The sequence below is a fragment of the Drosophila ficusphila genome, unplaced genomic scaffold (genome assembly GCF_018152265.1).
Source record: "Drosophila ficusphila isolate 14025-0441.05 unplaced genomic scaffold, ASM1815226v1 contig_791, whole genome shotgun sequence".
Taxonomy (NCBI): Eukaryota; Metazoa; Arthropoda; class Insecta; order Diptera; family Drosophilidae; genus Drosophila; species Drosophila ficusphila.
Window position 1 is genome coordinate 15,722,589 of NW_025064737.1, and position 22,982 is coordinate 15,745,570.

A 22,982-nucleotide genomic window follows, 5' to 3' on the forward strand; every position below is an offset into this window, starting at 1 on the left:
TTTTCTGGTTTACGTTTATTATTATTAGACTCCTTTGCATTACTTTATTGTATTCATGCATATACTCCCTCCGAATTTTGACTTTTGCTGAAGGCTTGCCTGATTTGTGTGTGCGGTTTGACAAATTAAATTAATTGGCTAGTACTGATATGCCGCACTTCGGACTTAGATTGCCCCGCCGAAGGTGCAGCTCCGTTTGGCAAATTGAATAAGTAAGTGTAGAGAAAAAGGAACGACTGCAGATTGAGATTTTGTTTTTACATGGGCATGGAGATCGCAGATAGCGGTGTAGGAGTTGTTTTGTGGGGCCCAGCCGTCACTAAGTAATTATTGAGACTTTACCTGACTAAGTGAAATGTGGTTTTGCTGTGGGGAAGCTTAATAGTTTTAAATCAAGATAGTGCTAAAAGAAACACCCTTTGGGTAATAGTTTATTGAAGTTATAGGAAAAACAACTAAAGCTCTATAAATATAAAATTGGTAAGATTTATTCATTTGATGATTTCATGTTGTGTATCGCATTATTTATAATTTAATTCTTGAATCTAAGCGAGTTATAAGCAAGACAAATTATCTAATTGTGATTACAAAAATGGTCAAGAGTCATAAATTTGTAATGTAATACAATACAAACCTTAAACTTTTAGACATTTTTTCTAAATCTTGCCATCGGCCATAAATTGTATTTTGCATATTTTATTGCAATTTAAATTACTTAATAATTAATTTGCTGCCCGATAACGATTTATAAATGTCACCCAATAGACTGGATACGTGTTGAATACAAGAGAAGAGCACTTGTTTAATTATATGAGGTAATTTACAAAGCTGTATTTAAAATTGTATATCAATTGGAATAATCTACAAACTTAGGCACCATCAAACACTTATGTGACATAAGACTTAAAACAATTAAAATAAATGCTTAAAAAATTTGTAATAAAAATTGAAAATTCTATTGTTTATAAAATTTCTCTAAAAAATCGAAAGACTTAAGACACGAACTGCACCCTACGAAACCCACCACAGCGGCACTCCATTCACCTCACAACAAACCGCACGCAACCAATCTTATTTCCACTCAAACTTTCACTCAAAAACGAGTCGTGTTTGGGGCGTCTGTATATTTAGTTTCTTCTTTTTGTTTTTTTTTCCCGCTGCTGCTGCCGCCGGCACTTGGCAGCTGATAACCGAGGTCCGCCGACTGCTATCGCTGCTGCTCCAGAGAGACGCCGACGTCGACGGCGAGCCGGCTCCGTGTGTTAGCTTCTTTTTTTGGCTTTTCTGTGGCAGCATCGGCTGGCGGAGCTCAGTTAATTGTTGGACACACTCCGTGGCGGTTGTGCAGGCGGAAGAAATCGACGGGCTTTTTGGTGTCAGTGAGTGAGTGAGCAGAGTGTGCAGGAAACAAAGTGCATTCGAAAAGAAGTAAAAATTAGTGACAAAAGGGTGAAACCCAGTGGTAAAAGTTACCCGCAGCGGCGACAAGTGCCTGATAATCGTTCATTCATCGCAAACAAAAGACTCTGGCAACGAACTCGGTGAACTCTTCGCGCCAGTCCGTTACTAATTAAGGCCAACTTAGCGTGGGCCATCGTCTGCCGCAGTCGGATTAATTCACAGCTCAACGTATTCGCAAGCCAAATATAAACAAAGTATACCCATATAGCCAACGCATTTAGAGAAGTCATTAACAACAACGGCCAACGGCCAAGTGGCAACGTGCAACGTCAACAAAATGATCTTAAGGTATGTAAGCTGGCTATTTTTTAATGAGCCGCACTCTGAGTTTTGGTACACATTCTTCCAGTTAATTTCCTGTGTGTGGCAAGTTATCGTTTAGGAGTCTCGGAAATGTCTAGACCAAGTTGGTGTCTGGTTCTAGCCATGTTTCTGCCCGTTTTTATGTAATTTTTACGTGTCTGTCGCTAGCTTATGACAACTTTCTGTAAACATTTCTCCGAAATTCTCGTTCTCTTCTTTTTTTTTATTGTTTTCTGTATGTGTGTGGTAGATGGAAAGTTCTGAGTCGCTGGCACAGAAAGTTTTTGTTCGGTATGTGCGGTATTTTGTTGATTTTCGACGAGTGATTAAACGCATTGCGCCATATATGTGATTTGATTATTTCATTTATATTCAGGCCAACCGCTTCGGTTAGTTGCTTAGCTCTTTTTCTTGTCCAACTATGTTACTTCCCATGCTAATGGCTTCCTGCCACTTTCTATCTGGTTGTCTGGCTATCTGGCCATCCACGCGCCATTTCCAGCTCGTAATGATGAACAAATCAGCGCCTGGAGCAACGGAATTAATGAGCGTATAGGTCACGCTCTTGGCCGTCTCAGCTTCCGACGAAATCACACCTCCGATGCGGGCTTAAAATGGAGCTCAGCGGGATTTTCGGTTTCAATTTAAATAGCAATTAAGTTTAAGGCGAAGATAAGACAACAAGCGCCAGTCGAGTAGTTTGGAGTGCTGCTAAGAAAACCATTTATTTTTGGATAATTATTAATTGTTTAAAATCGCCTTTCTAATTTGTATTATTGCACTTTTAAATAATAATCATTTTTGCATAAATCCGTATTTCTACATTAATAGCATTTAGACTTATTGTATTAATCATTTGAGTATTTTGCGTTATTGTCATTAATAAGAAATAGGTTGTCTGATTTTATTAGTTATTCTTATTGGATTAATAATTAAACCGCCAAACATTCTCATGTAAAAATAATAACATATATTGCTCATAACAAACTTAATTTATTAATCAATTAATTTTAATTTTATATTGGCGATAAAGATTTTTAATTAAAACCCTGATTGCAGATCATAGAATTATGTGTATGCTGCAGTATACACTATTTCAAAACTTAGTGCGAGGCAATCGAGACGGAGTTTATCCGCTTAAAACCAAGGCTAAGTCGTCTAGCCCTCGTTTTAATCAGGCTTAGTTAAAGCGGGCGTGTCCAGGTGATTTGTCATGTTGCCGGGGACACGGCCATAACTTCCCGGCGAGTTCTATTGGCTAACGGTACTTGGCCGGCGGCAGCTCACACCTCGATTACCTGGCCAACGTGGCAGAGCTACCCGGCCAACTGCAGTGGGCATAAAAACCCGGCTGGGTGGAACTTAGCGAGTGCCTGCTAATTGTCCGCAGTTTGCTGGGTCGCCTCGTTCGCTGATTTGTTTTTCCAAGACCCCCTCATAAAGCATAGTTATGACCAAGAACCGAGCGGACTTACCTCTCTTGATTTTTTTTTTTTTTCGTTAAGCTTTTGGCTGTTGGCCAAACGGGGTCATTAACATTTGATGCGAAGTTCAAAGCGAGTTGCACAATGCCTGTGGTTGGATGTTGAACTTCACGTTCAACCAGTTGCCAGCTGAAATCGATCAGGCAGCGATTTACTTTCTCCTTAAATGTAGAAGACCAGAAACGGAGCAACCTGTTGATTTCCTGGCTCGCAGGCCACATCTGCCTCGTGACTTGCCACCAATCCGGTCTCCAGCTCGCCGCAAAATGTTATAAAATGAAGACATAATTGCGGGGCAGGTGAAAGAAATGAAAAAAAAAAACTGGTGGAGGGTGAGGGTGAGGGGGCGGACGGCGTTGATTGCCGCTCTCCAGGCTGAATTTGTGTCAAGGCTGGCAGCACTTTTAGCACCACGAAATGCAGCCACTCCATTTGCATGCTGCATATAAATCAGACAATCGGACCAGGGCGTTAGTGCCAATTTGGAAAGCGGAATGCGAAGTGCATTCAAAGATCCCAATCGAAATCGAACTCAAATCGAAGTCGAGATCGGGACCGGGCGATAAACATTGTGGCATTGTGCTGCGTATTAATGAGTGCCAAAGCCAAAGTCTGCCACGGTGGAGATTCCATAAGTGGAAAAGTTATTTTAGTAAAAATAAAAATATTTGAACATAAAATTAAATTGATTATTGGTATTCAACATGGATGTTGAGGTTTGATGTTGATTATTTTTTAATAATAACTTAGTTTTATTCAAGTCATTAAACATTTTTCAACATAATCGGGTTCCCGAAAAATGTAACTTGGAGACTTCAAGGTATAGAAATTCAACCGTGTCTATATCGATCAGTGTTTTTGGGCCTTTGTTGTGGCCAAATGGCGGCCGCAGGCAAAACTTTGGCGCTGGATTCGTTACATAAACCGCCTTACAAGGTTCACAAGACAAGAGGCAGCAAAAGCCATGACTTGTGGTAGCATATTGCCGTTGTTTTCTCCTTTTTTGGGCAAAATGTCTGTCTGATGTGTTTGCCACAATTACTCGCACAACTCATGCAATCCCTTGCCCCAGAGAAGAGCGGTGGAAACATTGAAACAAATCATTTGGCGGCCTTACATTGATGGATATACCATACATAAAGTATGTATGTATCTTCGGCTACATAATATTTTGCAACTGCTCGATTTCTTGAAGTGAATGCTGGTCAACATTCACTTTTGGCTCGCAGATCTCCTTCTTTTCGGGTGCTGCTGATGATGCGCCATTAATGCGCTACATTAACGGAAATTACTCGAAATCATTTCACTTTCAAAAGCCGAATTCACGTCATGCCTGCCCACAACAGCCACCTCTTCAATGCGTTTTCTATTTTCGGTTTATTTTTGTTAAATTAGATGTTTTTTGCGCCCTGACACGATGTTGCTTTGATTTCGCGAACATCGCTGATTGATGTTATAACAAAAGAAAGTCGAACGAGCAGGGATCATGGCTCAAGTGGATGGCGATGATTTGATCGAATGGACGAGTGCTCCAACGTGCTGCTCTTTATGAATGGACGCCAGGGGTGGGCCTCCCATTTACACTGATTTGATGATACAACAACGTGCTTCATCGACGATGTTTGAGCCACCGAAAGGGGCTTGAGTTGTAGGGCTTTTGTTTTGGTGAAAACATTTTATTTATTTATTTGCTGACTCACGGGTCGAGAAAGTGTAACAAATAGGTATAACAAAACAAACTTACCGGTCTTGCTATTAAACAAAAAAAGTAGAAATACATTATATAAATTAAAATTAATCAGAAGAAGACAAAACTTATTATATTTTTTTAAAATAAAAATAAGAGTACGAATAAAAGGGACAATGTTTTTGTGATTTTTTTTGTAAGTTAAGAATTTTCTTCGAGTGTGTAGTTTTTTAATTAACCCACCCACAAGCGTGAGAACGGAAAGTGAAAAGCTGCGTTCGGGGCGGCGCTCTCTTCTTATCAGAGAACCAACCGCGGAGATGGCTAATTGAAATGCAGGGGCTGTCGACGCAATTCGCAGCAGATCTCTCGAATGGGATCGTGAGAGCCCTGGTAACCCAAATGGCGTGCTGGTTTTGATTTGTATGTGCACTCGTCAGAAATTATGTGGCAACTGACGGCAAAACTGTGAGCTGGCGGTGCAAATTGAACAGTGCCAGCCAATGCAGCATGAACACAGTAACAGATGCAACCGCCAGTTACATATTTTGTGTTTCACTATTTTTCGGAAAAACTATTTAAATAAAGCCCAAGTATGCTGCATGTCGGTATGCTGGGCAACGCAATAGTCGAAAAACGCCAGGCTCAAACAAACCGAACCCGAATAATCACTTGGCTCATTTGTAGGCAGGCCAAGTGGAGTGCTCATGTGTTTTTATTTCATTTTATATGTTTTGAGCTTGCAACATTCGCACTCAAATTGATGATGATGACGATGATCAAGACGATGTGCCAATTGCCAGCCATCGTCTATTGAATGCCTGAGTCGGCAGCACAAAGTTTGGTAATTGTTGCAGCTATTTTGGGGACCCGGTGGACCCAGACTGGTGAAAGGCGTCTGCTGCTCACGTGGCCCACTCGTAAGTCCCTGTCATTTTCTGAGGATGCTCAGCCGCCGCGGAGAAGTGCACTTCAGACTCGGCTAAGAAAGTCAAGGCGGTCGGCTTGATCGCCGAGAGCCAACGCACAAAGCAGAGATCACCGGGAAAAAATAACTTGAAATTGCTTACATTGTATTAAAACTAAGCATTCAAAAGTAACTTTCTTATTTATCGATGAAAACTAATTAGTTTGAGGAAGAAAGTTTATGTTCTTTCTGAACATTTCCTATACAATCCATTAAATTATAAAGCAAAAAGGGCGCTGGTTGCAATTTGCTCACAAAAAATCTTCTATCCTTTTTCTCCGTGTGTGGAATCAACGTCAATTGCAAAAGTTGTTTTCATTTGATTTATGCACAATCAAAGGCAGGCTGCAGCCAGTTTTGCATTGAACAGTTTCGGTCAAAAAGCTGGCATTGAATTTGTCGCTGGCTTCGGCTCTCTGATTTGGCTTAGCCGCTGCAATTTGTTTGCAATTAGCGGCGAGTTGGCCAGGTATAAATCTGCAAGGGGCGGCCGCCCAATTAATAAGCTGTTAAAAGCGTCAGATTGCCGGCTTCGGTTATCAGTCACTTAATGCGGAGATCGAAGCCAAATGTAGTTGGTTTTTCGACTCGCCGGCCAGCTGCACTTCGGTTACATTCTACTTGAGACCGAGCAGTCCATAAACCGCACGTTAGCCGTGTCCGATGCTATCGCGGTTGCGTGCGGGTTGGGTGATATATCAAAACCCTTCACATGCCGAAAATTCTGCACAGGAAAAAAGGATATGATACTCCAAAAAGTGAAAATAGCTTAGAAAGCAATAAGTGAAATTAAAAAAATTATCATTAAGAAGTTATGGAATATTATTACTGAATTATTATATATATTTATATTTAAATTTTCCAACTTTATAATTCAATTTGTAACAAGCTTAGAGTTTAGATTTTAAAGATCTTGATATGTACATATATCTGGATCGTTAAATTATTAAACAAACTAAAAAAGGATATCGTCTTAAGGCTTCAATAATGTAACACCACTAAAACATGTTTTAGAATAATTATTAATCCATTTCTTTCTGTGTAGCTATGCGAGTGCAAATAGATTTTCTTGCGGCGATAGGATCGCGTACGTTTTGTGGGTCAGAGAGCGAATTAAGGCAGCTTTGGCCCGCTTATCGTTCCTTGTACCGTGTGCCTGTGTGCCATCGTATCTGCATTGCCAATTTATGGCACAATAAAGTATCGAAGGCGACACTAATGCCACATAAATGTGCGTCATGTTGCAATTGGTCCGCCGTTAATCAAGCATGCGACATGTGTGCCCCACGGATTCGATATGTTATGCACAGCTTTTTGCACCGCTGCCTGCAAAATGGCAGGCGGATGTGAAGACATTGGACATTAACGCTACCCGTCTGGCCAGAATCATTTAAGCAATTGGCCAGAGCCAAGCGTGGAGCAAAAAGCTGAGTGCAACAATTAAAACCCGTCTGGCATTAGCAATCGGGCCCAGAAACGAGATTCACTCAGCATGGGTTGAGCGAGCGGATAGAAGTGCAACAGCAACTATATTTGCACATCGCCGATTGCCGGCACTCAACCCGTGGCGATTGAGTGGCTTTAGCTTGATTTAAATGCGGTTGCTCTATTGGTTATCTTAGGCCGGATGATAAATGATAGCTAATGAGCGGTTCACAGCTTCAGGCTTGCAGATGTTGAGGTCAGTAGATTATCCAATGAAAACTAAAAATAGTTTTGATACTGTAATTATTGGATTACACTGACTTTAATAAAAAACCTTTAATTTAAACTCTACAAACGTAAATAAATAAATAAAGCATTCCCATTTGTCTAAATAATAATGTGGGAATTCAACTCAGTATCACAATGTCATCTACCTTTTCAAATCAAATGGTGTGAAGTTGTAGTAGGAACCTTCCCATAAACCTCGATTGGTATGTTAAATTAAAGACTCGCAAACCCCTCAACACTTAAAATATTATATATGATAGATGCAATCTCTCATATTTCACCCCACCATACTTAATCACTATCAACGAAAGCGACTGTCGCCACATACGAAAACCAGTATAAAGCTTTAAGATAAACCCAAGACATCTTAAGCATTTTCATACACGTGTCATATTTTCATTTTATCATACTTAATCATTATCAATGAAAATGCTGCGAAGATAAATTGTGAATTTCTCTGTGTATTACAAAAGTAATTTCCACACATTTACATGACATCAGAAACCAACTAAGAGGGGCAATTTACATACAAGCCAAAAGCGATGTGGCAAGCTGCAAACAAAGAAAGATCCGAACAAAAAGTCCTATGCACTTGGCACGCCCCTCTTTCTGGGGGCTCAACTTTAAGCCCTGCTCCAAGGTATTCGGTATTTGTTATTCGGCACTCGGCTTCCCCAGCCAAGATGACATAAGTAGCATCAGAGCAAAACCCGAGATACAATCGGCAGCTCCCCGCTTTCAAAGTCTAACAATGCATCGGGCAATTAACGTAGCGCTGCCTATGGAAAAAATATTATTAGCAAATGTCAGCTTTTGGATGCGCTTTAAAATATGCACAGATATGGAAGGGAGAGTCCTATATGGCGACAATAATTGGGCAACTGCGCCCGTTCTTTGTTCACAGTGTACACACGAAACAAGTACTGCCATTTTATAGAAATTCACATATTGAATTACAATATTTCATAGTTTAATAATAAACTAAAATATAATATCAAAGAGAAAACATTTCAAAACAAAACCTTATAAGGTTTTACAATGCTGAATACTAAATACTCAAAGTAATAACGCGATATTATTGATATTCTTTCTACATATTTTTGTTGAATGCAAATATAAATTTTTTGGGGATTGTATTCCCCTGAAAAAGGTCGGATTAACTCCAGTACATATGTGTGTCATCCAAATGAAACTGACTACTGTGACCAAGTGCCTTAGATAAGCCGGTGCTGCGATTTATGTAAAAGTCGTTTGGCCGGCCATCGACAAACCGAAATTAATTGACTCTTGCGGGCAGGTGTAAAGATTGCATATGCATGCGAGTGTGCATAAATTGCAGATATGTATATACTGAACAGTATGGATTTGGCGGTGGCAGGTTGGCCAGAAGGACGTTGCGTGCTGGCCTTTCACAAAAGCTGTCGCCCCAAAGGCGAGCAACAATTAATTGACTTTACGCAGTGGCCTGCTGGCCCGTTGGCCGGCAAATCTGATCTGCATCTTGGGGTCCGGCAATTAAATCTGCACACTGCCCCCTTGTGGCACGCGTTTGGGCGTGGCATGTCGGCCAAATGAATAAAGTACAATCTGTGTGGGCGAATGCGTTTTGTTTGCATTCTAATTGCCCTGTCATGATGGCTAATGAATTAGGCACTCCAAAGCGTTCGTAAACAAGTTTCACGGATTCGGAAAAAAAAACAAAATATTTTAAGGGCAGCCTTGAACCAAATTCACAGTTGTGCGAAAACCGAAATGAAAGCAACTCGTTGGTAACCAGATTTAATAAGCGTTTAACGGGAGGAGCGTAAAGAGTTGCAAATCGTGTGAGCCGTAAACCCAAAATTATGAACGCACATTGGTCAAGAGTGAGCAAGTCTTCTGTTTATTTTCTGGCCAGTGATTAATCAAAGTCAGATGTAATAAAAGCGGGAAAAGTCAGGGTTCGTTGAGTGCACAAAGGTCAGCCGCGGGTATTAATTTTCACGGGGATCCAGAAGCTCTCTGCAATCATTTGTGTCTCGCTTGCACCTGCGATTTTCATTGACGATAACCCAATCTAGATTGTAAATTTATATTGTTAGTATAATGTTGTTTGCATAATAGAAATTTAGAATTTTTGCTTACTTTGACCAGTTCTGCATCTCTGATTGTCAAGGGTGCATCTGTTGGGGAAAGTACAAGTACTTACAATGACCCGAGTAACACCCCTTCGCCATTCGGCGCAAACTGGTCTGAAATCCCTTGTACAAGCTCTTGGGCAAGGCAGCCGCCCATCAGCCTTAACCAAAGCCATTAAAGCCAGGGAAATAATAGCAAATATAGCAACACACTTCATGTTTCTTATGTAACGTTCTGATTTTTCGAATGAGTTAAATAACTGGAGACTTGCTTTTTATAAGCCAGAACGAAAAACTTGGGCTGCTAAAGTCATTTACGAAACAGATGTTCAATTCACTAATATTTAAATGCAAGCAGGTGCATTGAAATCATTTCATTCGTGAACCAGAGTTCAGTAAACCCTTGTAATGGGATACACTTAAAAGGCATCTCGCTTTACTTGGTCAGTGAAAAAGAAAGACCGAACTGTCAAACGAAAAGTGAAAGGACTTAAGTGCGTTATTGTTTCCCTTGGCGATTATATAAGCAACTGGCTATAAAGCCAGGGAGCTGTGCCCTTCGTAAAAACGAGACCCTCAATAGATTAGGAGCAAAATACTTTCACTAGTTATTGCTAAGTGTACCGGTAGGTGTAAAAACTTTTTTGTATTATCAACAATCAGCGACAAGTGAAAAAATATTTTACATCCCTAAAACCCTTATCATCGTATATTTTTTCCACCTGCTTTTATTTGTAATCTGCAGAATAATTACATATTCAAAAAATACAAAAAATATTTTTACTATCTCAAAAAAGAAATTAAAGTTCAGCGACCGGAGTTAAAATTGCAAATAAATATATAAAGATGACATGTTAATATATTTTCCATTAAACACAATTGCGTTTTAGTTTAAATTCTAAGTAATCCCTTTCCAAAAATTTCCATTAAAAAGCGATTATTCTCGGTAAAGATTTCTCGTAAAATATTAATTGAGACTACAAAGTCTTTAATCTTTTCAAAATCGTGTAATTAATTCTAAGTCAAGTGGTTGAACAAGTTTTAAGGTTCAGCTACTCAAGGTGATCTAATATAATGAAGTAATTAATTGTTTTCGAAATTTCAATTAAGTAATTCCAGTTACTTCAAATCTCGATACGTTAAAGGGTATTCGCGGCGAACCTTGATTTCGGTTATATAAGACGCAGGGGGCATGGCTCACCTATATCTCGCCATACTTTCACTGTTAGCCGGAGGCGGCAATAACAATAGCAATCAATATCAATACTTATCGAGAGCCGTTAACAATTGACCGAAAATATGGGGTTTTTTGTTTTTGGCTTTCGCTTTGTGCAAGGCGACAAAAGCTAACAAGCGATTAACACGCGCTGCAAGTCATAAATCTGAGCGCATTAATGCCGCGAAATAAAAGCAAGGTTGCCAGATGTCAGATGTCCAATTCCCCAGCCGCCTTTTTTTGCTGACAGATAAAGAAACGCCCAAAACAATGGGGAGTCCGAAAAGACAATGCAGTTTGGCATATAGATTCCGACGACTGCCGATCGACAGACAGCTGCAACCCATAGCTGAAATTCCAAAAGTCGAATTTACATATGAGTAAATGCCTCACACTTAAACTTTTATAGGGTTTTAGCATTAAGTTTGTTTTTGCTGTTACAGAATTCTAGTTTACACTAGAGTGTAATTAATGAAGGAATGCAGTTTTAAGTTTCATTTTATTGGTATTTAATATTTTGATAAATTAAGCGTTCCACCCATTCGAGTTTTTAGCTAGAAATCTGCATAAGCACTTTGTTTTTGGTGATAAATTATGGTCGAAGCTAAGAAGTTCAAATATTTCATCTGGCTGGTTGAGTGATTAATGCCTTTGGCCGCAGGCGTGTTTAAGTTTGTCAAAGGGGCGTGGCGTCTCCGCTGCATGTGTGTCTGCCTAACGTATTAATTTGCCCACATTTGCTCATATTTCTTTGCAGAATACTCGTGGTGTCCCTGCTGTCGGTGGCGCATGCGCAATATCATCAGTTTGGCGAACAGCTCCAGACGGCCCACGGCTCCGATTGTGCACTTCTGTTGGCCGGACCCGGTCGCTCCTCCGTCTATGACTACAACGTGAATCTATTCCGCGGCACTTTGTGAGTACAAATAGAAACTGTGTGTCTTGTCTGGCGATGCAGAAAAAGTGGCTCGGTGGCATTCTGGGTTATGTTTGTGGCTTAAATATTTGAACGTTGACACCGAAACGTTGTGCAGACAAAAAAAAAACATAAGCTCTTGCACATGAAATACAAAATTATTAATTATGCATAAATAAGAAAAACTGGTTAAAACGATACGTTGGATAAACACAAATAATACCAGTCAGATGTAGATATTCTATCTACCTAGTTCTATAGAATTTTCCCAAGTGCACAACTGTCCGAATGAGTCCCATAAATCTTGGTTTGCGCTGTTTTAGCTTGTTTGAGCGGTGGCAACATGGCTCTACACCTACGACAACACGGCACACGAGCTTTGAGCCAATCATTAGCAGCACAAACAGCAGCGGCAATCATTCGGCAACCGCCTGCTGACGTTGATGTTTCCATGTTGCAGTGCCTAGGGATAGATATACCCGTACTACCCAGATACATATATGTTTCTTAGTGGGAGCCCGCTGAGCCGAACGATTGCATCTCGGGCTGAACACGAGTGGCCAAGTTAGCGTTAACTTTTGACAGCCAACGTCTTCATTCCACTCCAGAGGGGTATTTATTATGCATTGCAAAGAGTTTATGATTTATTCATCGGTTTCTTTTGGCTTTGCGCCACAACCTTCTTTCCCTTGTGTAAAAAGATGTTCTTGTTTTTGCGCATAACAAAGCAGGTTCTTCGCAACTTCCAACGGCCGATTGACAGCGCTGATTGCCTTTTATTTTTCAAACTGAAAAATTTGATATCCATAAACTTGCAAAGAAATTGCATTTATGTCCACACATTTTAAAGCTGCAAAATATATAATTAATTTGTTTAACAAGACACATATTGATGTTAAGAAATACAAAATTCCTATTGTTTTTAATTAATTTCCGATTTGACAAGCTTTAATATAAGAGGTAAGAACTTAAGCTCACCTTTCTTGCTCTTACAAATATAAAACTTCAGGCTGCACAGGTGACTTTTGAAGGCTTTCAGCAGTAGCATTAAAAAGTAGGAAAATAGTCAGGAGCCTCATGTTGTTGATTTATAATTACCTTTCCGCCTTCTTTCCTTCTTAAATACTTTTCACATGGTGCTAAAACTAGACCTTCGGCAAAAAACATTTGCCGCGGAAAATGGATTCTCAGGTGTGATGATGGCTTCTTACGTTTCACTCGCTGTCACGGCGACTCGTTAACGGCAATCAGCAAATGGTTTCTGGCCTCGAATCGGCGACGACAGCCTTTGGCAGAGCGTCATGTGATGCAGACGGACGCATCATGAAGTCACCTGACAGACCGGCGCGATTTATTAGTAAACGAAAAAAATCGAAAACCGCACGACAAAAAGCCGCAAACAAAAATAGCAAGGCATCAGCATCAGCGGCAACCCAAAACAAATGGCATTGCAACACTTGCAGATGCCAAAGGAAAAATAAAAAGAAAAACACCGAAAATGAAATAAAAACACCTGAGCTGCCGTGGGGCTGCAGCAGCCATTGATGGCAAACTTTTGTCTCGAGATGATTTCGAAAAGTGACTTTGAAACGTTGCCAACACACAATGCCTCCCGATCTGAACTTCAGCCTGCACAGGGAAAAAATATCTCGAAATATGGAGCAAGTGCAAAATAATTATCATAATTGTGACCTTCGTGATCTTGAAATGTGTGCTTACCTAAAAGTAGGATCATTCTTCAAGATACATTATATATAACACTTTAGGCACCAGTTTCTTTTATTTTCTATTAGAACAAACATATTTTTTCCAAAGTGCAGCACTTATGGCAACACTTAGATATACATATTTTAAATGTCACACGATCCAGATAGAGATTGCAAATTGTTCAATTGCTCGATTGTCTTCGAGTGCTGGGGGTCATTGCGAAGTGGAGCTAATTTTTGGGGTCGTCGGGCATCGAAAACGTGAGCCTGCCAATCGGGCCAAGTCGTTATCGCTGACTTTGGCCTGGCTATTGAACCTGGCTGACCAGAGTCAGCTGGGAAAAAAGCTAAAAAAATTGGCCGCAACAACCTACTTAAAAGTTAAATACAGGTTTTGGCCAAGGGGGCCACTTTCGTTGCGGCCTCTGCTCCGTCTGCTGAAAGTCTGCAATTGTATCTGTATCTGCATCGCCATCGACATCTGCATCTGTATCTGCAACTCAGTCTTCGCTGTCTGCGTAAGCGAAGTAGCTCCCCCGAGAGAGAGGGAGACTAGAAAAAATACGAAAAAAGATTGTAAGAGGCCGCATAGATAAATGATATTTGAATATTTTACACAGCAAGTTTACGACACGCTTTTGCAATTATTCACAATATTACGCATACGCCGCGTGCGCCGCACCGCTGCAACTCAATACCGATCAGGAAGTGTTGGCGTTTTCGGGCCGAGCACCTGCGATCGCCAGCCCGGGATTCATAACATTAGTTTCTACTTTACAATCAGGATAACAAGTACAAGTCCGTGTCTGGGGCGGGACGAGTTGGATCGAAAGGAGTGGAGTGCAGTGGAGTGGATTCGATTCGATTCGATTGGATGGGATTGGAGTGGACCCAAAGTGGCTTGCAGCGAAAATTCAGTGCGTGCCGCATGCAAGCCACTTTCTAGTTGGCCCAAAACTCTAGCTATGCGCACATTGAACTTACTTGAATCCCGTAAATTTTGTGCGAGAGTGCTCTCGACTGGCTCTGGTTGGAATTAACCGGCAGACCAGTTAAGTGCCAGACATTGCCATTTTCGATTTCAATTTGACAAATTTGCCCAAGAAATATGTACGCACTCTGTGACGCAGTAATGCCGACAAAGGAGTGCTCTTTAAAATAGTGAAATTTCATTACTAACGTTTTATGTTCTCTTAATCTATAATTGTATGCCCATAGCAGGAATAAAAAGGAAAACAGGCTTAACGTAAATAATTGGTTTTAATGAGAGGTTAATTGTTTTATCACCCATTGGAAGATTTACCATTTAACTATGCATTAAGATAGTTTTAAATGTCCATCAACTCATTTAAATTAAATTTGTTAAACTGTTAATCGAAAGATCTTTATTATTAAATGCTATGCTATAAAGCCTCATTTTATGGCTCACTTAAATTTCCCGAATAGTTTTTAAATGGAAACTTTAAAGCAGAGGGAAATTACCCAACGATAGGGTGAACTGACTGCAAGTTCGTGAAAAATGTTGCTTTTAGCCGAATCGCTTTCGCATTGCGTGAGTTGCCAATGTCTCTGCAGAGCATTTGTGGGCTATTTTCTGGATCTGCTGCTGCTGCTGCTGTTGCTGCGGCTGCAGTTGCTCCTGCTGTTGTTGTAATTACTTAATACTTACGCATTGTTAACACGCATCGTTGTCGCCTGACACGCGTTTTACATGTCGCACCATTCGAGGAAGTGGCTGTGGCCCCCATTTTTGGATAGATTTTCCCGAGCTGCGGAGTCGCAGCTGCTCGACATAAGAAATTTGCGTGTTTTTGGCATTTAATTAACAAACCGGCTGGCAAAAGCAGAGTAATATGGCAATGTTAAAGTTAAGTTTGTTACTGTAACACTAAGAGTTGGCCATATTTGTTCGTTGGCTAAGCCAAATGGAGATGTCGGGGCAGCCGTTTCCTGTCACGAGGAAAACCGCCCGCAGCCGGTTAAATCTAGTCGTACTCCGCTCCAATGGTCAAACTGATGGCTCCCGGCTGCACAAAGGTCTGATGGTACCATTTGTTCGTGTCCAGCACAACTGCAAAGGGAGCTCTAAGGTAATTGCATTTGGAGGTTATTTCGAGGAGCTTCTCACTAATGTCACCCTGCTGGACCACCACATCGAAGCTGTGGCATTGCAAGTAGCACTCGGGAGGTGGCACCAGTAGCCATCGCTTGCTGCCCGCCAGTTGAGCCTGCCACGACGGCAACCTCACGTTGTCAATCTGCAATGTGGTAAAGAGCCGACATAAAATAAGAAACATATAAATAAACACAAATTCAAATTCATATTTAAATTAATTTCAAATTAAATTTAATATAATTAGCATGCAATATGATATAAGAGTCTCAAAATTCATCAAAACCTCCTTTGCTTTTTTATATTTGTTAAAAGTTTATGCTATGAACTCTCGTAAAAAACAATAATACAGTTTTATAGATAATAAACTGCATTTGTGAATGCATGCCAACAACTACATTTTTAATTGCTATTTTTGCCGCAAAGAGCTGAGAATGGCAGACTTATATATTTGGTGGCCATGATCCATTGCTATTTAGGCATTAAAGTGTTGCGAAATTTTAGTTGAATTTGCCATTCAAAAACAAGATACTAAATCAATAAATACAAATGTTGGATGATAATAACAATCCACTTAAGATATCAATAATTCTTTTAGCTTACATGCATTTGTGCTCCCAAACCAGAGGTTCCAATGAAAAACCAATCGACGGCGTTATTTTCTGAGCTTTCAGGCAGAAAGTATGGTCTTCCGTAGTGTTTTCGAAATTCCTCTGCCGTTTCTGCATGACAATTGCTCCAGCCAAAATACCATGGTTGTTCTCCCGGTTTTAACTCCACCCGATCCTCTTCCATATCCAACGCATCGTAAATATCGAAAAATCCCGTTTTATAAGGCAGGAATTGGCACTCTTTTATTTGTTGTTTTTGCTTGGCTTTTCCATAAACATCGCGAAAGTACCAATAGTTAAATAACTGAAATATTACCAAGGTTATTTGTTTTCCAGAACACCCATCAAACCCAATAATTACCGAAACTGCTGTCCAATTTTTTGTGGCATCACTAATAATTACTGGAGCCGCGTTGTATGCGAATTTTTTCTCGAACTCCTGAGGGTTTATATTTTGAAGTCGCGGGACATTTTTAATATTTGCACAGAAATCACAACTTTCGGGCGGTCGAAACGCATAACGCAGAGGAGGTGGCAGAGAAAGTGCACATTTCTAAAAATGTTTATACATAAATAATAATTTGAAATTATTTTAATTGTATGCTCAAGTGCGAAGAACGTTAACAATAACTAAACGTACCTTTCCCTGCATTTCTTCATAATAGTATTTCACGCCGAGTATAATAACAATTGTTACCAATACTAGCTTTATCCTCTTGGCCAACTTTTTACTGCACTGAAACCCTTTGCAGGAATTTGGCAACAGGTTCTGAAGTGTGCTACTTAGATAATCGGGTTTATGGGAATCTAATATTTGTCCTAGTCTACTGCGAGCTTCTACAACTTTTTCTTTCTTCATCCTGACGGTGTTACTTCGACCGAGTTAAGTTCTCTACTGAACAAAAAACGCTTCTTCATTTGAAAGTTGGCTTTCTAGCGCAGTGGCCCGGCAATAATTTTATTATCTGCCAGTGCGCAGGCTTCCTAGAAAGCGTGGGTTTGGTGTGTGGTTAGCATGTGATAAGCGACAAATCGTCTTTTATTGTCAATCTAAATCACTTTCACTTTAACCTATTTACAGGAACCCCTACAACAATGGACCGGGCACTTGCATCACATACGATGCCATCAATGCGGCCTACTTGGATGCACGCAAACGTATACGTAAGCAAATCTTGTTTTATTGCAATCCGAGATCGATAAAAAAAACCTCTTAAGCTTAGAAACTAACAAAACTAGCCGGTCAACATTTTTTAATGGTTTAAGTTTGTACCAAGATATGTAAATGTTGTAATAACTACCAAATTAGTTAGTTCTGACTGCACTGAAAGCCAAGGTAAAACTAAATAACTAACAACATGTGAAAGCCTAAGGCCTAAGTGCAGTTTAGCAAAGTTTAGGTTTATGAAATCTTAATTGTAAACATGATTATCCGATTATAAAGCAATCATGCGTTTCCTGCAGATGTGGCTCAACCGAAATCCGACTGGAAGCCGGAGGAACTGGCCACCGTGGGCGAACTGCTGCTCGACATTTCCATTCAATTGGCCCGAACGTAAGTAATCAGCGCTAAACGCATTTGAAAGTTGCCCTGGCACGCCCACGATCTCCATCTCCCTCGGCGCTAATAACGATTGCCAAATCACGCATGACAAGGCAGTTAAGTCGTGCACCACAGCACCACACAGCCTAGCACCACCAATAACTGCACCACTGAACCACCGAAAAGACCGCCTGCAGTCATCAAATATGCATGGGTCTTTCCAAGCCTCCAAGGTTCTACGCTCGCCAAAAATCGAAAATCTAACTTAAATACGTCAGCACAGAAACAAATTAGTTACAACAGTTTTGAGGAGTTTATTTTATATATTCTATTAATCAGACGAGAAATGAGATAGAGAAAATATAAATTTGTTTATGAAATTAACATTTCATATATTCAAAAGAAAATGTTCATATTCGAAATATTCAGGAACTAGTTCTTAAAATGCAATTGTAATCTGGTTTTTCTTTCGGTGTGCGCCAGTTCTTTTTTGAAAGTTCGGCACATGCAAATGCTAATTGTCTGGGGTTTTGACTGATGGCCAGTGGCTGACAGCCGAAGAAGTGCATTCGAGAGCTCGTCGAAGCCTTCTTCTTCCCAACTGGCGCAACCGCATTTTTGCCACACAAAATATTTGCAGCTATTTGCGGAGCTCGCAGCACAGATGTAAACAAACTGGGATTATGCAACGGACCGCTTCGCAAACAGCCAGTGAGCAGTGAGCCAGTAAGCCAGTGAGAGTGCGCGTGACTTGCCCCTCCGCTGGATGCCATCCTCCCCTCCCCCTCTCCAATTCCCCCTCTCGAAAAGAAGCTGCGGAAGATGCCGCTCAGCGTTTCCAGTTTGGTTTTCCTTTTTCTGCCATGTGTTTCATTGGCCAATGGATTGCCTGCCGCACAGCGAGAAAATGTATCACCAAATTGGATGTTATTGTTGCCACTTGGATGAACAAAAAAATTAGGAGATATTGGAAAAGGATTTTTAAAAGGATGTAAACAATTTTATTTGAATTGAATAGAAAGTATTTTAAATTGGGGGAAGCCCATTAACATATTTCAAGGGTAAAACCTCTTTCAGATAATTACAGACAAGAATTCTGGTATTTAAAAATTAAACAACCTAAAAGAGGTATTTAAATTTCATAGCACACAGAATACACAAGTTTGAAGACAGTGCCATTATGTGTGTGCATATATAAGTTTTATGGCCAATTTGGGGAAACTTTTTGTTTGTGTGGGGAGTGGAATCTGGGTAAGCGGGTTGGCGAGTCAGTTGGCCACAATTTGGGAGTTTCGGGGAGCCTGTGCTCATCGTCATCAACTCCCCATCCACGACTTTCACTCGGGACGCCGTCTTAGACGATTTTCAACCCAGACAGGGGGCAGCATCTTCCACTGTTGCACCTGCAACAACTGAATTGCCGTTGTATAATCTCTTGATTATGGCTAATAACACGTTGTAAACGGCCAATGCAACGACTGCCTGGCTTTATGGCATTCTATGAAAACAATGAGACATCTTTAAGCGGCGAATGGCGCATGTAAATCAATGATGGGCGATTGAAAGATATCGCTCTTCAAGATCTCCCTTCTGCTTTTCTACTTTTCTGGCACTTTCTCGAGAGTAAATTGCAGACCCAATTGGCTGTGAAGCTTTACAGTTTTCCACTTCCCAACTTCACACAATGGCCAGCCGGACGCAGTTTCCCTTTGGCTTTTCTCGCTTTCTCATGCACTCGAGGAAGAGTTAATGTCGTTCCCTTTGGCGATTTATGTGCCGGCACTCACAACTTCCTCCGCCAACTACATACCAGTTTGTCAGCACTCTGAAGTCTCAGGCCAAAAAAAAAACAAAATGAAGAAAAATGGCAAATCAAAAACCAATTGAAAGTATAAAAATTTGCCACTGTCAACGTCAGGCGTCAACATCAATATCTGTCGCAGATTTGCCGGCCAGGCCAAAAGCGCGTTAATTGCGGCCCGCTTACTAACTGGGCTAACACGATAATTTTGCAATTTACCAATAAAAATCTGAAGAGTACACACAAAAAAAGAATCAAGTGTTTACAAATACTTATACTCTTTTATTTATAAGTTGAATAATAATGATTTTTTTAAACTAACTCATGCATAATTGGTGATTTGATTGATGTTTTGGTACATATTTTTCATTTACTTATTGAACTTAAAGTCCGTTTTTTTAAGTGTGGGGAATCGAAAAGTTGGCGGCAGGAAAGACCCAAGTTAAGCGATATCCGCAGTTGCGTTAAGATGCAGAGATAATTATACTTGACTGGAAACTCAAGTCCGTTTATAATTATTTTTTTAAGGTATGGCTTGTCGTATGAAGAAATCGAAAAGGGATTACCCACGATTGATACCTCGAAAACTCTGATTCGAGAGGTGTGTCCACCCTTTTTCGCTGGAGTGGAGTGTCGACCTGGAAAATACCGTCGATTCGATGGACTTTGCAACAACATCGAGCATCCAACTTGGGGAGCAGCGAATGCTCCATTCCAACGCCTGATTGGGCCACTATACTCGGACGGAATTAATGCTCCCAGGATATCGGTAACTGGTCGAGATCTTCCCTTCTCCCGAGTTGTTTCCCGTACGATGCATCCCGATGATGGATTCCACGATCATGCGGGCACCGTGATGGTCATCGCCTGGGGACAATTCATGGATCACGACTTCACCCTCACGGGAACTCCTCTGGGTAAGGTTGCTTGTATGCTTAAATTCAGGAAACTAGCAAAGCAAAGTAGCAAAATACGTTTTTATGTTAGTTTTGGCCTTTGTTCTAATATAAAAAGGTCATTCGATAAATTTTAAAATTTTAATTTGTGTAACTTGACAACTCCCTATAAATAAATTTTAATTGATTTCAGATCCAATTAACCGCAATGACCCCGAGGAGTGCTGCAAGAGACCGCTGCACCTGAAGCATCCTTATTGTAATGAAATCCGCATTCCCGATGATGATTACTTCTACCGTTTGTTTAATGTCAAGTGCATTGATTTCGTGCGAGGATTCCCCTCTCCTCGTCCAGGTTGCAAATTGGGTGAGGTTTTTTATTATCAAGCGTAGAACAAAAAAAAAATTTACAATAAAAATATTATATTTATTTTACTATTTTACTTAAAAATATTAAATCTCTTTCTTTCAGGTTCCCGTCAGCAATTCAACACATTAACCGGGGTCATTGATGCCAACACAGTTTACGGCGTGAAGGAAGCATTCGCCAGGAAGCTAAGGACTGGTTATGGGGGACTGATGCGTATGAATCCCGTGTTTCAGGAATACGGCCTGAAGGATCTGCTGCCCCTGAAGCTGGATATTCCAGATGAAGGATGCACGCGTCCCAACAAGAGCATGTACTGTTTCGAGGGGAGGCGAAATTCGAGTGAACGAGCAACTGGTGCTCACCTGCATGCACACCTTGATGGCCCGTGAACACAATCGATTGGCCACCGGATTGTCGCAGATCAACAAGCACTGGGATGATGAGACCTTGTTCCAGGAAGCCAGACGCATCAATATCGCCATTGTGCAACACGTCACCTTCAACGAATTCTTGCCCATTTTGTTGGGGAAGGAAGTGATGGAGAAGTTTGGCTTGGTTCTCCAGAAAGACGGCTACTGGGATGGCTACGATCATACAGTGAATCCCGGCATTATTGACTCTTTCGCCGGAGCTGCTTTCCGTTTTGGTCACTCCCTACTGCCAACTGCAGTGGAACGTTGGTCCAAGGCCCACAAGTTCATTGCCTCGAAACGTCTGTCGGATTTGATTAGGAGGCCTTATGATCTTTACCGTGCTGGAGTCCTGGATGAGTACTTCATGGGTCTGATGAACCAGGTGGCCCAGGCTATGGATGACTCAATTACTCAGGAGGTTACCAATCATCTCTTCAAGAAAGAGGGTGCCAGATTCGGAATGGATCTGGTGTCCTTTAATATGCAGCGAGGTCGGGAGTTCGGTATTCCCGGTTACATGGAGTTCCGGAAATTCTGCGGACTGCCAACCTCAAATACTTGGGATGAGATGTATGGATCCATGCCAAATGAGACTGTACTGCGATATGGCAGTATATTTGAGTAGGTTTCTTTGATTATTGAAAATAGGAATATCTTACTAATAATAATCTATATTTTTAGACACCCTGCTGACATTGATCTTTGGTCTGGCGGTGTTTCTGAGAAGTCACTTCCTGGCTCGATGTTGGGACCCACTTTCGCCTGTGTTATTGCCACCCAGATGAGTTACTTGCGACGTGGCGATCGTTTCTGGTATGAGCTGCCCAATCAGCCCTCATCATTCACACCCGAGCAGCTTCAGGAAATTCGCAAGGCGAAACTCTCCCGTTTGATTTGCGACAACACCGATTTGATTGATACTGTGCAGATATATCCCATGGTATTGCCGGATCATGAAATGTAAGTATTAAGCATTTAAATAAAATAAGCTTGTTCTTAACTTAAATTTATGTTTCATAAACTTTAGTAATCCACGTGTTCCCTGCAAGAGCGGTATCATTCCCTCTATCGATCTGACTAAATGGGCGGATTATGGCGGTCATGGCGTGGATCCTTCTCTCTATGTAAGTTTACCATCCTGATTTTCACACTCAAAATGCTTATATCTTTTGTATATAATATTTTAGAACTACATCAATGAAATACCCGATACGTTGCTGAACTTTAGGAAGTAATTGCCATTTGTGTTTTTCACGTTTTGTTGAACAATCTCGATTCATTTTTTGGACTCCACATCTGTACCTTCTGCCTTCTATAGTTCTATATCCTTCCTCTTCTCACCGCTTAGTCTCTTAACTAGTCTTTGCCCACACATCCGCGTTTCTATAGCCAGTCAGTAGTTTTGACACTGTCATTCTCTTCAGAGCTCTTTCCAGCATTTCCGTGCATGAAACCCATTCATTCTCTGTATATATTATTATTAAATAGCAGAAATAGAGCGAATAAGTTAAAGCATATCGAAGCAATCGGAAAATCGATAAAGAAACGGAAATAATTTTATAAAGAAATCTCGATGTAAGTTTTTGTATATGCAAGTAATTTTTAAATAAAATTTAAAAACAAATTTTACAAAAATGCATCTATATATGTATTGGTAAGTATGTA

At 40.6% G+C, this 22,982-nt stretch overlaps 3 protein-coding genes across 4 annotated transcripts; 1 reads left to right on the forward strand and 2 right to left on the reverse strand.

Annotated features, from left to right (window-relative positions):
• The first annotated feature begins 1,320 nt into the window (after positions 1 to 1,320).
• On the forward strand, positions 1,321 to 22,946 carry LOC108092175 (peroxidase). Its single transcript, XM_017191698.1, is given in 11 exon segments — positions 1,321 to 1,749; positions 11,706 to 11,864; positions 17,376 to 17,458; positions 17,759 to 17,849; positions 20,167 to 20,555; positions 20,728 to 20,901; positions 21,007 to 21,227; positions 21,229 to 21,938; positions 21,999 to 22,277; positions 22,345 to 22,441; positions 22,505 to 22,946. Coding segments are annotated over 11 exon segments (2,262 nt in total). The 5' UTR covers positions 1,321 to 1,738; the 3' UTR covers positions 22,553 to 22,946.
• On the reverse strand, positions 9,515 to 9,974 carry LOC108092177 (turripeptide Pal9.2). The gene is made up of 2 exons (XM_017191701.1): positions 9,740 to 9,974; positions 9,515 to 9,671 (listed from the first exon to the last, which is right to left on the reverse strand). Exons 1-2 carry the CDS (start codon positions 9,948 to 9,950, stop codon positions 9,589 to 9,591), a joined length of 294 nt encoding a protein of 97 aa, XP_017047190.1. The 5' UTR covers positions 9,951 to 9,974; the 3' UTR covers positions 9,515 to 9,588.
• Positions 15,346 to 17,267, reverse strand: LOC108092176 (bifunctional arginine demethylase and lysyl-hydroxylase psr-1). Of its 2 annotated transcripts, XM_017191699.1 has the most exons (5): positions 16,935 to 17,267; positions 16,656 to 16,847; positions 16,287 to 16,598; positions 15,699 to 15,828; positions 15,346 to 15,641 (listed from the first exon to the last, which is right to left on the reverse strand). In XM_017191699.1, exons 1-5 carry the CDS (start codon positions 17,151 to 17,153, stop codon positions 15,556 to 15,558), a joined length of 939 nt encoding a protein of 312 aa, XP_017047188.1. In that variant the 5' UTR covers positions 17,154 to 17,267; the 3' UTR covers positions 15,346 to 15,555. The 2 variants fall into 2 exon arrangements, with proteins under 2 accessions (XP_017047188.1, XP_017047189.1); XM_017191700.2 differs by having other exon boundaries at positions 15,346 to 15,828.
• Positions 22,947 to 22,982: the final 36 nt, after the last annotated feature.

Excerpts from the sequence above, each read along its gene's own strand:
- LOC108092177 (XM_017191701.1), bottom strand. The coding sequence starts at position 9,950 with ATGAAGTGTGTTGCTATATTTGCTATTATTTCCCTGGCTTTAATGGCT. Across the intron at positions 9,672-9,739 it reads GAGATGCAGAACTGGTCAAA|ATTGGGTTATCGTCAATGAA; the intron begins GTAAGCAAAAAT and ends TTTACAATCTAG.
- LOC108092176 (XM_017191700.2), bottom strand. The coding sequence starts at position 17,153 with ATGAAGAAAGAAAAAGTTGTAGAAGCTCGCAGTAGACTAGGACAAATA. Across the intron at positions 16,848-16,934 it reads ATGAAGAAATGCAGGGAAAG|AAATGTGCACTTTCTCTGCC; the intron begins GTACGTTTAGTT and ends AAACATTTTTAG. Across the intron at positions 16,599-16,655 it reads AAAATTGGACAGCAGTTTCG|TTATTTAACTATTGGTACTT; the intron begins GTAATTATTGGG and ends GTAATATTTCAG.